The 15,297-nt window shown below is 46.2% G+C and overlaps 1 protein-coding gene across 1 annotated transcript; it reads left to right on the top strand.

Annotated features, from left to right (window-relative positions):
- The first annotated feature begins 11,173 nt into the window (after positions 1 to 11,173).
- On the top strand, positions 11,174 to 12,115 carry LOC116909395 (olfactory receptor 1361-like). The gene has a single exon (XM_032912955.1). It carries the CDS (start codon positions 11,174 to 11,176, stop codon positions 12,113 to 12,115), a length of 942 nt encoding a protein of 313 aa, XP_032768846.1.
- Positions 12,116 to 15,297: the final 3,182 nt, after the last annotated feature.

The following is a 15,297-nucleotide window of genomic DNA, read 5'->3' as shown; positions in this document are numbered from 1 at the left end:
AGAGCAGAATCTTTTTTTTTTTTTTTTTTTATTAACTTGAGTATTTCTTATTTACATTTCGAGTGTTATTCCCTTTCCCGGTTTCCGGGCAAACATCCCCCCAATCCCTCCCCCTCCCCTTCTTTATGGGTGTTCCCCTCCCCATCCTCCCCCCATTGCTGCCCTCCCCCCAACAATCATGTTCACTGGGGGTTCAGTCTTATCAGGACCAAGGGCTTCCCCTTCCACTGGTGATCTTACTAGAATAGTCATTGCTACCTATGAGGTCAGAGTCCGGGGTCAGTCCATGTATAGTCTTTAGGTAGTGGCTTAGTCCCTGGAAGCTCTGGTTGCTTGGCATTGTTGTTCATAAGGGGTCTCGAGCTTCTTCAAGCTCTTCCAGTTCTTTCTCTGATTCCTTCAACGGGGGTCCCATTCTCAGTTCAGTGGTTTGCTGCTGGCATTCGCCTCTGTATTTGCTGTATTCTGGCTGTGTCTCTCAGGACAGATCTACATCCGGCTCCTGTCGGCCTGCACTTCTTTGCTTCATCTATCTTGTCTAATTGGATGGCTGTATATGTATGGGCCACATGTGGGGCAGGCTCTGAATGGGTGTTCCTTCAGTCTCTGTTTTAATCTTTGCCTCTCTATTCCCTGCCAAGGGTATTCTTGTTCCCCTTTTAAAGAAGGAGTGAAGCATTCACATTTTGATCATCTGTCTTGAGTTTCATTTGTTCTAGGCATCTAGGGTAATTCAAGCATTTGGGTGCATACCATGTGTGTTTTTCTGTGATTGGGTTAGCTCACTCAGGATGATATTTTCCAGTTCCAACCATTTGCCTACGAATTTCATAAAGTCATTGTTTTTGATAGCTGAGTAATATTCCATTGTGTAGATGTACCACATTTTCTGTATCCATTCCTCTGTTGAAGGGCATCTGGGTTCTTTCCAGCTTCTGGCTATTATAAATAAGGCTACGATGAACATAGTGGAGCACGTGTCTTTGTTATATGTTGTGACATCTTTTGGGTATATGCCCAAGAGAGGTATAGCTGTATCCTCAGGCAGTTCAATGTCCAATTTTCTGAGGAACCTCCAGACTGATTTCCAGAATGGTTGTACCAGTCTGCAATCCCACCAACAATGGAGTGTTCCTCTTTCTCCACATCCTCGCCAGCATCTGCTGTCACCTGAGTTTTTGATCTTAGCCATTCTCACTGGTGTGAGGTTGAAAGGAAAATTATACAGATTTAAGGTTTAAAAATATGAAGTTAAAAGAAAATTCAGACTCCGGACTAAACACTGTGAAAAGCAAGTCCAGGCAGCCCCGCCCTGCCGCTAGGACTAACAGACCATAAAGATAAAGAAAAGGAATGCAGGAACCAGCCCGAGTTATCAGGACTGACTCAAACCATCTGGCGGAAGGGCACCTCCCCCAGCTTACTCAGAGTCACACCTTAACCAGATGTCCTTCAAACCCTGATACGCCCCTAGCTCCTAAAATCCTGTACGCTCCAGTCAATACGTACTCTCCAGCTGTGCTGTAATCTCACTGCCATGTTTAAATGAGCCAATCACCTATAGCCGCGCCAGAAATTAGCCAATTGTGTGTAACCGCGCCAAACCCCCTAACCTCCCCTATATAAACCCCCGAGTTTGGAGGCTCGGGGTCGATTCCTCTGTCTCCTGTGTGAGATACGTGTCGACCCGGGATCCCGCTAAGACCCGGGATCTCGTTAATAAAGCTACCTCGTGCTTTTACATCAAGAATGGCTACTCGTGATTCCTGGGGGCACCCCACCCCGCGATCGGAGCGAGAGACGCAGTTCCCCGTTTTGGGGTACGCTCTTTCAAGGTGAAATCTCAGGGTTGTTTTGATTTGCATTTCCCTTATGACTAAAGATGTTGAACATTTCTTTAGGTGTTTCTTAGCCATTCGGCATTCCTCAGCTGTGAATTCTTTGTTTACACAGAGCAGAATCTTAACATCACCTGCCATATTGTCCTGCCAAGGCTTCTCTCTCCCAGTCTCCTCCTCTTCCTTCAAACTTCTCTCCCGCCCATCCTTCGTTCTCCTCCAATGACAGGCCTCCTTCTATCCTGTACCTGCCCCTCACCTGTACTTTACAAATTCAATGGGGGGAAAGTTTCTGGTGAAGTCACCTGATTCCTGAGTAAGTGACTAGGCAGCTGTCCTTGGGGGTAGTGGAATTAGCATCAAAATACAGATAACTTCCAGGCAAACCACAACACTCCCATCTGGAATGCTTGGTTGAAGTTTATGCCCCAGGAGGGGAAGATGGCAGCATTACCTTGATTAACAAATCATCACGGTAGAGAGATGTATGTGTGCTGTCACTGTGAACCTGGGACAGCCGTCCAGAGCTATGTTATGTGGCGAGAGAAAGTACAGACTGAGGTTGAATAGAAGCTGTTGAAGTGAAGCTACCTTTGTCTATCTTAGCATATTGCTATGGTGACCAACAGAATACTTTGGTCCTGCAGTCATGGCAACCAAACAGCAAAACAATGCAGTGATAGGTCTTTGACTGAGATAATGGTGCTGTTAATGCCCAAGGATGATGTTATCTGACTCTTACCTGAGCCTTTATTTACTGTGTCCTGTCCTAACCCCGACCCTCCTGCTACATAAGCCACAGGAAGTAGGAAGTTGGTCAGAAGTCAGGACACCGAGAATCGTTACCACGCTGGGTGGGGCTTGTCAGTGATGTGGCTACTTTAAACCCAAGCTCCTGTAATCCATCACCGATGCTCCTATAAGTCACCCCTCACCTATGCTTCCATGAGTAACCCCTCCCCTGTACTCCTGTGCATCTCACTCATGTTCCTGTAAGTAACCCGTCTGCAGTGATCCTATAGAATGACGCCAGTGAAGGCATTGGCTCACCAAGACAGCCCTGGATGGAATAGTTCCTTCCACTGCTGATGTCCTATCTGTATGGAATGAACTTTCTTTTTTACTTCTCTGTCAGGAGCCCTTTGCCTCTTCTCTGAAGCAGAGGGGGAAGAAAGGAGAAGAGTCTGCCTGTCAGGCAGAGTTAAGGAAAGTCAGGGTCTGTTGGCAGATTTTTGGCCACCTGAGGCATGGGACAATAAAGAGAAGGTGCATTTGAAGCTCAAGGCAAGGGGATAAAGATTCTGTTTACCTTGCTGGAAGGAGCAGGGAGGATTTTGGATGGGAACAGATGTCTGACTTCAGAAACTGTTTCTGTTAGTTTAAGACGGCTATGGGAAATACACTCACTGCTGCTGTGGCGAGGACCTGCAGATCTTCCAGTATCTGTTTCTTGCATCTTTTTTCTGTATTTCCTACAATCAGCCTTACTCTGCGTTCAGAGAACTGTTCGACTTTGTACTGGACGGCTGGCACCTTCTCCCCAGAAAAAGTCACCGAAACCAAGTGGAGTGGAAGTTCAGGGTGACATCGTCGTCCAGGGTCCTGAGTTCAGTAGTGTCTGAAGATACAGACATCCTAAAAAGATGGTTTGGACTTGGCAACTGCCAAGTCAGTTGGTAGGTTCTGTTTCTATTTAGGCTGAGTAAAGTTTTTTTTTTTTTTTTTACTATTTTCAAAGAACACCTTTGCTAATTCATGACTATTTCCTTCTGGATTTTTCTTTTCTTTTCTTTTTTTTTGTAATTAGCTTTTGAAAGATCCTAGCTTGAGTCTCAGGACGGTGCGCTCCAGGAAACACCGATCCCGGACGAGCCCCCAAATGAAAGATCCCCGAAGAGAGACCCTTTCTAAAGTCGAGAGAAATCGTGGACCCCAGACACAGAGAGACCATTTTGGATGTAATAAGGAAAGGCGAGGTTTATTATGGAGATCTATTACGGGGATCTCTGGGTCGACACGTATCCTGCGCAGGAGACAGAGGTGTCGACCCCGAAGCTCAAAAGTCAGGGGTTTATATAGGGAAGGCTAGGGGGTTTGGCACAGTTACACACAATTGGCTAATTTCTGGCGTGGCTATAAGTGATTGGCTCACTTAAACATGGCAGTGAGATTACAGCACAGCAGGAGAGTACATATTGAATTGACTGGAGCGTACAGGATTTTAGAAGGGTTTGAAGGACATCTGATTAAGGTGTGACTCTGAGTAAGCTGGGGGAGGTGCCCCTCTGCCAGATGGTTTGAGTCAGTCCTGATAACTCGGGCTGGTTCCTGCATTCCTTTTCTTTATCTTTATGGTCTGTTAGTCCTAGCGGCAGGGCAGGGCTGCCTGGACTTGCTTTTCACAGTGTTTGTGAATTTTGAAAGTTATTCTTTTAATTTTATATTTTTAAACCTTAAATCTATATAATTTTCCTTTCACTTTGTGGGTTGTTTAATTTTAATTTTAGGGGACTGCTTTTGGAGATAGGATGGACTGAACTTAACCATGAATGGGTGTCTGATGAGGGTATGAGAGCTCTTTATAACCCTGAGATTATCTAACAGAAAATCTTGGGAGGGTTTAAGTTTGGCTCACAGTTTTGGAGAGAACACTCAGCGGTTCCTTAGCCCCATCTTCTTGGGTAGAGACATTCTGACAACACACCCCCATGGACCCAGAATCACAGAAGCAAATGCAGCAGTAGCTCTAGCTTTTACCAGCCTGGCAGCACCAGAGAAAACTCCAAAGGATTGAGAGTGTAGAGGAGGAGCAGAGGAAGGCAGAGAAAAGTAGAGGAAAGAGAAGGAGGAGCAAATTTGCAATCTGGCAACACCTAAAACAAATGGCTTCCAGAGAAGGAGATGAGGGGAGCCCCAAAGAGAGAGACCTCCCCCACTTGAAAAACCTTAAGATTAGAGGGTGACCCATCAGATTCCTCATAGTTAATAAAACTCAATAGTTTGTCAATGACCTCCTGTGGCAGCAGAAACCAAATGAAAATGTCTACAGGGGACCCTGGGTCTCTTGGAGGCCCTGGGAGTCTTGGACCATTGAGTTTTCACTAAGAAGTTCCTACTCTGCTAACCACAGGTGACCTCCCCAGACCCAGGGGATACATAGTAAGAGAAGGTCAGAGGTAGCTCTTTGAGGCCAGAAAGGAATGTCTAAACCAGCTATGGCATTGCCCAAAGTGACTAAGCTCTTCCATCTATTCATAGACAAGAGATCTGAGATAGTGAAAGAGATATTGGCTCATACTCTGGGCCCTGGTCCTGGCCAGTGGCCTACCTGTCAAAGAAATTAGACCCATTTGTCAGAGGCTGGCCTCCTTGTTTGTACATCACTGCAAAGGATGCCTACAACTGCCATTGGGTCAAAGCCAATGCCAGAATGACTCATTACCAGTCTCTCCTCTCAAAATCCCCCTAGCACGACCTTTGATGCCTCAACTCCCCTGAACCCAGCTACCCTGCTGCCTGACCCAGAGCTTGACAGGTCACGATGTAACTGCTCAGACATTTTGGCCTAGGCCAGACCACAGGACCAGAGCAGAGCTTCAGGATATCCATTTGATGGATGCTAAGGTGATGTGATTCACCGATGGCAACAACTTCAACCACGAAAAACATGGGTATGCAGGGACGGTGGTGGTATTGGAAACTAAGACTATACAGTCTGAATATCTGCCATGGGGGGTCATCAACACAGAAGACCAAATTAATAGCCTTAAGAATGCCCGAAGAGTAGAAACCAACAAGAGGCTGAACATATATACGGACAGTTGATATGCATTTGCCATAGCCCGTGTCCATGGGGCCATCTACAGAGAGAGGGACCTCTGAGGGAAAGATTTCCGCCCCTCTACAAACATTAAAAGGGCCCCTGAAGTTGGCTATCATCTACTGCCCTGGCCCAATGGCTCATTAGAAGATAAAAAATGACAGATGGAAGATTCGTTCTCTCTGAGGGGCTGGGTGCTCGTATGCTGAAAAAGATCCATCATTCCTCCCACACGGGTATCCAAAGCCAGACCTGATCAGACACGCACATGTTAGGATAAGAGATGTCAACTCCAAAATCACTGAAATTGTTAAAGACTACAAGGCCTGTCAGCTCACTAACACAGTGGCCAACGAAAGGAATTCTGGCTACAAGCTCTGTGGAAAGAGACTCAGAGCCTACTGGGAAATTGACTTCACTGAGGTAAATCCAAAAACATTTCAATGTACTTGTGTTCATAGATATCTTTTCAGGCTGGACTGAGGCTTTCCCCACTAAGCATGAAACTACACCCACGGGCACAGAGAAACATTCAAAAGACATATTGCCAAGGTATGGGCTCCCCGGATGATAGGGTCACGTAATAGACCAGCCTTTTGTCTCAGGTAAGTCAGGGACTACCCCATATTCTGGAGGTTAATTAAAAACTTTATTGTGCATACAGACCCCAGAGTTAAGGATAGTTAGAAAGGATAAATAAAGCCCTAAAAGAAGAGACCTTAACTAAATTAACCTTAGATACTGATGATGACTGAGTAACTCTCCTTCCCTTCACTTTTTTTTTTCTTTTTTTCGGAGCTGGGGACCGAACCCAGGGCCTTGTGCATGCTAGGCAAGCGCTCTACCGCTGAGCTAAATCCCCAACCCCATTCCCTTCACTTTTTACTGGGTATGAAACCCCACTTACCAGATGGGACTCACTCCTTTTGAATTCTTGTTCAGAATACACATCCCATTGTTCTTACCATACTGGCAGAGGTCATCACTGAGTTAGAAGATCTTCAATTGCTGGGCAATCTCAAAGCTGTCCAATGGGCTCATAAAAGTATTTAGCTTAAACTTCGTGCTCTCTATGAAACAGACCCCCCTTCAGAACCAGTGGGCTGGAGGCTGGGTCCTAATAAACAAACACTTCCAGGGGTCATTAGAGCCTTGTTAGAAAGGTCCCTATGTTATCAACTTGACCACACTCACTGACCTGAAGGTCAATGGGATTGTAGCTTGGATCCACCCCATACATGACTGAATTACAGATCCATTTGCAGTTGAAGCTGACCCAGACCAGCAGGGAGAAACTCAGCCTGAGGACCCACCCCCTCCTTTCTCCACTGATGTGGCCCTACCCAAGCCCTAGGGACACCATAAGGATTGGGTGATGACAACGCTGACCCCCTCTGCAATATAATGGTCCAGTTCTTTCAGGTCAGCAATGCATCCAGACCTGAGTTAACTGAGTCATACTAGTTATGCTATGAGATAAAACTGCCCTATTTTAAAGACAGTCCTGTTACTAGCTGTTCTCATGAGATGAGGTATAGGTGATATGGACCATGAGATATCCTCCCTGTCATTACAAAATAATCATTGTGATGGTCTGAGACAAACAATAGATACTGTACAAAAAAAATTAGAAAAAAACCTCCCACCTCCAAGAGCCTCTAGGCTCTATGGCAGAAGTAATACTCCAAACCAGAAGGGGCCTAGGTACTGTTCACTCAACAAGGAGGACTATATGCAGCCCTCCAAGGGGAATGCTGATTCTATGTTGACCATTCAGGAGTATTCAGAGAATCAATGGCCAACGTTAGAGAGGGCCTTGCTTAACATGAGAGAGACTTGGCTATTCCTCTTATGGTCATTTAGAGTCATCATCAGCCCCTCAAAAAACTAGACAATGAAGCCTTCCAGTTACCAGAGAAAGTGGGGAATGAGAGACCAGAAGGTTCATCTTACAGAACCTGACCTAAGGTTGACCTCTGGTTAACCAACAAGTCTGCCCCTAGCACTGGACTCCAGGTCACTCCTCAACAAGCCTATACCCCCAAGTCGCTCCCTGACAACCACCAATCAGGAGAAAGGCAAAAGTTAAGTTTACGGTTTGGATCCCTGCATCAGACAATCCTTTGAAAGGGCAACAAATTCTATAACAGCACCCCCAATCAGATGTGGGCCAAGCTGGATACCCCCTTGCTTGTTTGATTGTCTTTAGAAATGCTTGTGTGAAACTGAGCTCGGGACTTCCCCCTCCCGTACTCTGAGTCAGGGTGGGCTGTGAGACTGAGCTTAATCTTGAATAAAAGACTCTTGTGTGATTGCATAAGAATTGGCTCTTTGGTGGTCTTTTGGGGTTCGAGAATGCTTAACAGCCACAACAAAGCCATCAATTGTGGAGCGATAACTTCAGTGTCCTTACCACTTCTTAAGAGATCTCTTTGATCACCCCCTGTTTGGGCTGCTACTTTTAGGGGTGTATGGGACTGGTGTGTGGGTAGGGGTTGTCACAGAAGCCTTCCATGTGCATCTCAACTCTGCATCTGCAATCATTGATAAAGCTGCAAAAGTATCTCCCTTCCTTTTCACAGTGAGCAGGAGCATGGATCACCGGCTTCCACATGGTTCTGGTGACAACACAGATCATGAACACTGCCCCCGGCTGCAGTAGGTCCAGGGACCCAGACAAGGCCCTCAATGCAGCCCAGACCACTGATATCACTGTGGTTTCAGGATGCAGCACAGCCCATGGATGCCAACATGGTTCCAGACCATGGACATCCTTGTGGCCTTTGGTGGTACTAGAGGCCAAGCACAGCACACAGACCAGGCTTCTGTAGGACACGTGCCTATGTACAGTTTTCAATGGCAGCATGGCTAATGTGGGCCTTTGAAACATTAACACTCCCTTCCCCAATCCCCTAGCTGATCCTACCTCCCCCATATTCTTCCTTCCCAAACCCTAAGTCCCTTCAACAACACCTTCCTCTATCCCTCCCTGTAACACACTTTCTTCAACAAGACCATACCTCCTAATTTTTCCCAAAACTGTTTACCAACTAGGGGCCATTATCATTAACCCCCCCCCCTCTCTCTCTCTGTTTTTCTGTGTGTATATGTGTGCGTGCAAAAAAATAGGCCATAGCACACAGTAGATGTCTGAGAAAGCTTGCTGGAGTCAGTTCGACCACGTGGATCTTGGGCATCAGCTGAAGTCCTCATATTGGTGGTCAGAGCCTTTAACTGAACCATCTTACCAGCTCTTGAAAATCAGTCTCTTAATTCTTATATCGTGTCATATTTCTCAACAACAGCCTTTACTTGGACTGCGTGTGTAGAGGAGAGACTATTGAATTGAGTTTTCCTGTAACAGAAGAGTATTGCCTGTAGTCACTCTTAATATTCCACCATTTTCAGTGTTGTTACTGCATCTTAAGGCAGAAACTATGTAACTCAGGTCACAGGCTGTTATTATTGTTCTTGGACCCCAAAGAGACCAAGAAGGAGAAAGGACAAATTGCTCTCTGCTTGTGTCTAACGAGGCTCTCAGGGACGACGGCCCTAGTGGCCATGGGAACCCTCTGAAGAGCTTGCCCTGTGACTCTCCTAGATGTCCTTTTGGTTCTAAGGGCTGAGTCCCTGCTCCAGGGCTCCCATATACAGTGACATTCCTAATAACAATCCCCTCCCAACTCTTCTGGTGACATCGAGGACTGCCATTTCCCCTAAACTCAGGTCAGTAGGACTTTATCGGTAACTAAGTGCATACTGGAGGTGAGGCCTTCTAGGGATGCCCCTTTGTTGTAAGTGGGGCCAGGGAAACAGCCCTGAGGTCACTGGCCATTCTTTGTAATCACCCACTGTAACCAGCATTGGTCTTGTCAGGTTCTGGCATCTGACTGTGGGTAGTCCAGGTTGGCCAAGTTTCTGTCCATACATTCTCATCATCCTCCGGGTTAATTCTGTAAGTGCAGCCAGGAAGTCCCGGCTTAGGACTCGTAGGTGAGCTCTGTAGACAGGAGTGTAGAGCACAGCACATTGTCATTTCGCCCTGGGAGTGGTTTTGGATGAGGCCAATTTGGTCTGCAGAGCAAACAGGTCAGTACAGCGGTATTGGTTCAAAGGATAGAGGATGAAGAGCTCATATTTTCTCTAAAGGGACACAGTAATTAACGTTGCTGAGGGTTCCAGAGAACTGGACATCTATGGCAATCACTCTGTGTGCATGATGTATTTTTTGTGATTTTATTTTTTATTGTTAATATAGATTGCTTGTACAAAATAATGGCATTCCGGTGCCGTTTTCACACAGGTAGAAAATGTGCTGTGATCACAAGCAAATCATTTCATCTTTCATTAGCTTCTGCATCCCCTTGGCTCTCCCTGTCACTTGAAGTAGGTTCCCTTCTACTTTAGTGTTTACTAAAGATGATTCTGTATTAGTTATCAGTTCACTTTTAAAAAGGTCAGGTCTCTCTCTCCAGCTCTGGCAGCTCTAGACTCTATGTAGAGCAGTTTAGCCTCGAACTCACAGAAATGTACTTGCCTCTGCCTCTGGAGTACCAGGATTAAGGGTGTGTATCACCACATCTGGCCTTATTTAATTATTTGTTTTTGTTTTTAACCCAAATTTCTCCATTTAAAAAGAAACATAGCTGGGTTGTGGTGGCTACAGACACTTTTAATCTCAGCACTTGGCAGGCAGAGCCAAGTGGATCTCTGAGAGTTCAAGGCGAGCCTGGTCTATAGACCCAGACCCAGGACAGCCTGAACTATGGAAAGAAATCCTGTTTACAAACAAACAAATGAAAAGAAATGTTTTTTTTTTCTGAGCCTAGCATACTTCAATTACTACATAACATTTTTCTGTCTATTCTCCTTCAAATGATCTAAGTTTGTTCACATATTTAAATAGAACACTGCTGTGTAAATATACATGCCATAATTTATTTGTCCATTCATCCATTGACAGGCATTTATAAGAAACTGGATATAGCATAGGCTGCTCTCAGACTGGCCCTGCAGCGATAACCTTGAACTCTGGTCCTGCACTTCTGCCTTCTGCACTCACTATGATTCCAGGCACGGACCACTGCACCCTCACATCTGATTCTCCTCCAATTCTTAAGTCTATGATTCTTAAAAACCATGTTTGTAAAAAATATTAAGATGGTTAGGCATTGTGGTCATCTCCCTGTGAACTTGGGAGTCAAAGTCAGGAGAATTCTAGGTTACCCTGGATAACACAGGAGACCCTGTCTCAGAGAACAAGAGGCACGCATGTCCGACCAGGAACTCACCAACAGGAACTGTCATAACCTGTCCCGTGCTTTCCTGACATGGGGCACACAACACATAAATAAGCTATCAGACTGCACTAATGAAGCAGTTAAGCCACTGCACTGGGCAGGACGTTCACGCTTGCACTAGCTTCTCTGACCTATTTATCTGTTATTTCAATCATCCAGTCCTCACCAGTATCCCCAAGTACAGGATTTAATCATCTTTGCCTGCTCATAGTCCAATGAGAGGCACCAACCAGTCGAGCGTCTCAGAGTTCCTCCTCCTGGGACTCTCCAGGCAGCCCCAGCAGCAGCAGCTCCTCTTCCTGCTCTTCCTCATCATGTACCTGGCCACTGTCCTGGGAAACCTGCTCATCATCCTGGCCATCAGCACAGACTCCCGCCTGCACACCCCCATGTACTTCTTCCTCAGCAACCTGTCCTTTGTGGATGTCTGCTTCTCCTCCACCACTGTCCCCAAGGTACTGGCCAACTACATTCTTGGCAGTCAGGCCATTTCCTTTTCTGGGTGTCTCACACAGATGTATTTCCTTTTCATGTTTGTGGACCTGGACAATTTCCTGCTGGCTGTGATGGCCTATGACCGGTATGTGGCCATATGTCACCCATTACACTACACAACAAATATGACCCATAAGGTCTGTGTCCTGATGGTGGCTGGATCATGGGTCACTGCCAATATGAATGTCCTATTACACACTCTGCTCATGGCTCGACTCTCCTTTTGTGGGGACAACATCATCCCCCACTTCTTCTGTGATGTGACTCCTCTCCTGAAACTCTCCTGCTCAGACACGCATCTCAATGAGCTGATGATTAATACAGAGGGAGCTGTGATCATGGTCACCCCATTTGTTTGCATTCTGATCTCCTACATCCACATCACCAGCGCTGTCCTGAGAGTCTCATCCCCCAGGGGAGGATGGAAAGCCTTCTCCACCTGTGGCTCTCACCTGGCTGTGGTCTGCCTCTTCTATGGCACCATCATCGCTGTGTATTTCAATCCCTCAACTGCCCACTCACCTGAGAAGGACACGGCAGCCACTGTGTTGTACACAGTGGTGACTCCCATGCTGAACCCCTTTATCTATAGCCTGAGGAACAGGGACCTGAAATGGTCACTACGAAAACTTGTCCACAGAAGTACCTTTTCTTTTCAGTGACAATGTTTGGAATGGTCTTGTTCCGTACCACAATTCCGAGTCAAGCACAATTCAGCAACTGTACTCTGCTAGGCTCAGTCACAATACGGTTTGATTCTTGTTTCTAGGGGACTCTTATTCACCAGGTGCCTGGGTATATTTACCAAATGGTGGGGATTGGTCTCGTTTTGGGGGTTGAAGGCATGGAACTTAGTACATATGTACAAAGAGCTCAACGGCCTGCTGTATTCTGCAGTTATTCATACTCACTATAAAATCATTCTGTGTGCAGGTCAGGTCCTTACTTTTGTATGTCAGTCTGTCTCTCCTGCTGCATGATCATATGATTGTGAATGTGTGAAGAGAGGACAGAGGTCAACTTGGGTGTCATATCTGAGGAGCCATACATCCTCTTTTTGAGACAGTGCCTCTCAGGGGACCGTAGGCTCATCAGTCAGTCCAGTGCACCCCAGGATCTTCAGGTTCCAATCCCCTCAGCTCTGGGATTACAAAAGCACTCAACTGAGTTCTGCCTTTTACATTGGTTCTGAGGATTAAATCAGAGTCTCAGGCTTAGGAGGGAAGTTGCAGACTGAACCATCAGCTGTTTAAAGAATTATTATTTTTGAGCTAAACATGGTGCCACATACAGGGGCAGCTGGATGTCTATGAGTTTGCAGCCAGCCTGGTCTACATAGAGAATCTGAGGCCAGCTAAGGCTACATAGTGAGACGTTGTCTCAAATACATACAATAAAAAAAAAGACTTATGTGTGTGTGTGTGTGTGTGTGTGTAGTGTGTGTGTGTGCATGTGTGTGTGTGAGCATGTGTGTATGAGTTTGTGTGTGTGTATGCATGTGTGTGTCTGTGTGCATGTGTGTATGTGTGTGTGAATGTGTGTGAGTGTGTGTGTGAATGTGCATGTGAGTGTGTGTGAGTCTGTGTGTGTGTGGATGTGTCTGAGTGTGTGTGTGGTGTGTGTGGTGTGTGTACATGGTGTGTGGTGTGTGTGGTGTGTGTGTGTGTGTGGTGTGTGTGTGTGATGTGTCTGGTGTGTGTGGTGTGTGTATGTGTGTGTGTGTATATGTGGGTGTGTGTGGTGTGTGTGTGTGTATATGTGTGTGTGTGTATGTGTGTGTGTGTGTGTGTATGTGTGCGTGTGTGTGTGTGTGTGTGTGTGTGTGGTGTGTGTGTGTGTGTATGTGTGTGTGTGTGTGTGTGTGTGTAGTGTGTGTGTGCATGTGTGTGTGTGTGTGTGTGTGTGTGAGTGTGTGTGTGTAGTGTGTGTGTGAATGTATGTGAGTGTGTGTAGTGTGTGTGTGTGTAGTGTGTGAGTCTGTGTGTGTGTGAATGTGTCTGTGTGTGTGTGTGTGTGTGTGTGTGTGTGTGTGTGTGTGTGTGTGTGTGTGTGTTGGTGTTGTGTGTGTGTGTGTGTGTGTGTGTGTGAGAGAGTGAGAGAGAGAGAGAGTGAGAGTGAGTGTGAGAGTGAGAGAGAGTGTGTGTGTGTGTGTTGTGTGTGTGTGCATGGCATGGGATGTGAGGTGGAGGCCAGAGACTAACTTTCAGGAGTCAGTGATCTCCTCTTAACTGTGTGGGTCTCAGGAACCCAACTCACATGGTCAGTCCTTGTGGCAAGTGCCTTTATCCCTTGAGACACCTCACTTGTCCCTGAGGGATGCTCCTGTTAGCAAGTCTGTTTGGGTGATAGGTGTTACATGTGAACTTGCATATTGACATCACCTAAGGATATAATACAGTATACAATCTCCACACTGAACACATCAGTCAGGGGCTCTGGAGGGAGGGGCAACATGGAGAAAAACCTCTGAGGTGTTTGTAATGACCAGTGAGCATGGAGAGGATTTTCCTCAGCCTCCTTTGTGTGTACTCCATTATGGCCTTCATAGAGGAGAGAACTCTCTTCAGTAAAACATTTCAGAAACCCCAGAGAGGACATGGCTTCAAGTCCCCAGAGATGAGGAGCACTGAAGCTGGGACCCTTCAGGAGCATCCTGATTGGCTGTCACCTTGGGGCTGTGCATAGCTGAGGTATGTGGGACATAAGGTAAGGATTGCAAGACTCATTCTCTCTACTCAGATGCACTGCCAGATCTCCTCAGATCATCTATGCTCTCGTGATCCAAGCCCCGTGGCACCCCTTCCCGCAAAGCCTCTCTTGGAGTTATTTATTCTGTCCTCACCATAAGACTTCCTTCAGCTGATGAGCAGCCTCTGCCCTCCCACTCACTGCTCTCTGTGTCCTTAAGCAAAGGCAACTGTCAAGTTTAGTGAAAGGAAGGAAACCAGCAGCAGGGAAGGCAGAGAGACGAAAGAGTACAGCCTGAGCCTTTGTTTGCTTTCTAGCTGGGGGCAGCAAGGTGAGCCCTGGGCCCTAGGTAATCGCTCTGCCTCTGAGAGCCATCTCCTGCCTCTGCACACATCCTGAGAATGGCGACTGAAAGAGGCTTTCTTTTGTTGTTGTTAAAGAAAATGAAGACACGTATAACCAGGCAAGGAGAAATATTTCTAAAGTCCCTTCTCCAAGCCACCTGACTCTTGTGTCCTTCGTCCAACTCCTCCTTCTTCAGCACAAACACTGTTACTTGTGTCTTTTACCATATGTCAATTAAGATTTTGTGGTGCCCTTAAAACTTCTCCAAACCACATTTCTTTGAGGAGGATGATGTTTGTGTGAGTGTCTTGATGTTTATAGTATCCTCCTTTTTTGGAACATTTGAAGGAGAGGCAAAAGAAAACAGCACCACTTAAATTTGCAACTGGTCCCAGATTTGAACTCTCTTTTAATGTCCCAATATAATTCTGTGCATGGAATATCTTTTATGTCTACTTACATTTTCATCTAACATTTTTATTTATGTTTAACAAAACGTTTCAGGAAATTTATTTATTTATTTGTGCAAGTGTTATGCTTGGATGCATGTATGTGCACTATGTGCCTTGGGCCCATGGAGACCTGGAGCTAGAGTTCCAGGCAGTTGTGAGCTACCCTGTGGGACGTGGAAATTGAACCCACAGTTGCAAGAGCAGCAAATGCTCTGCCCACTGAGTAGGCCCTCCATCCCCTATCTAACATTTTAATTTGTAATGAGATCTGACACCAGGAAGAGCAGCTAAGCCTGGTTGACTGACTGAAATCCTGGCATTGCCCAACCTCTAGGCTGTGCTGTGTCCTCTATACTATC

This window comes from Rattus rattus, chromosome 9 (genome assembly GCF_011064425.1).
Source record: "Rattus rattus isolate New Zealand chromosome 9, Rrattus_CSIRO_v1, whole genome shotgun sequence".
NCBI lineage: Eukaryota > Metazoa > Chordata > Mammalia > Rodentia > Muridae > Rattus > Rattus rattus.
The sequence above is the reverse complement of the archived record's forward strand: the minus strand, read 5'-3'. Positions and strand labels throughout refer to the sequence as shown.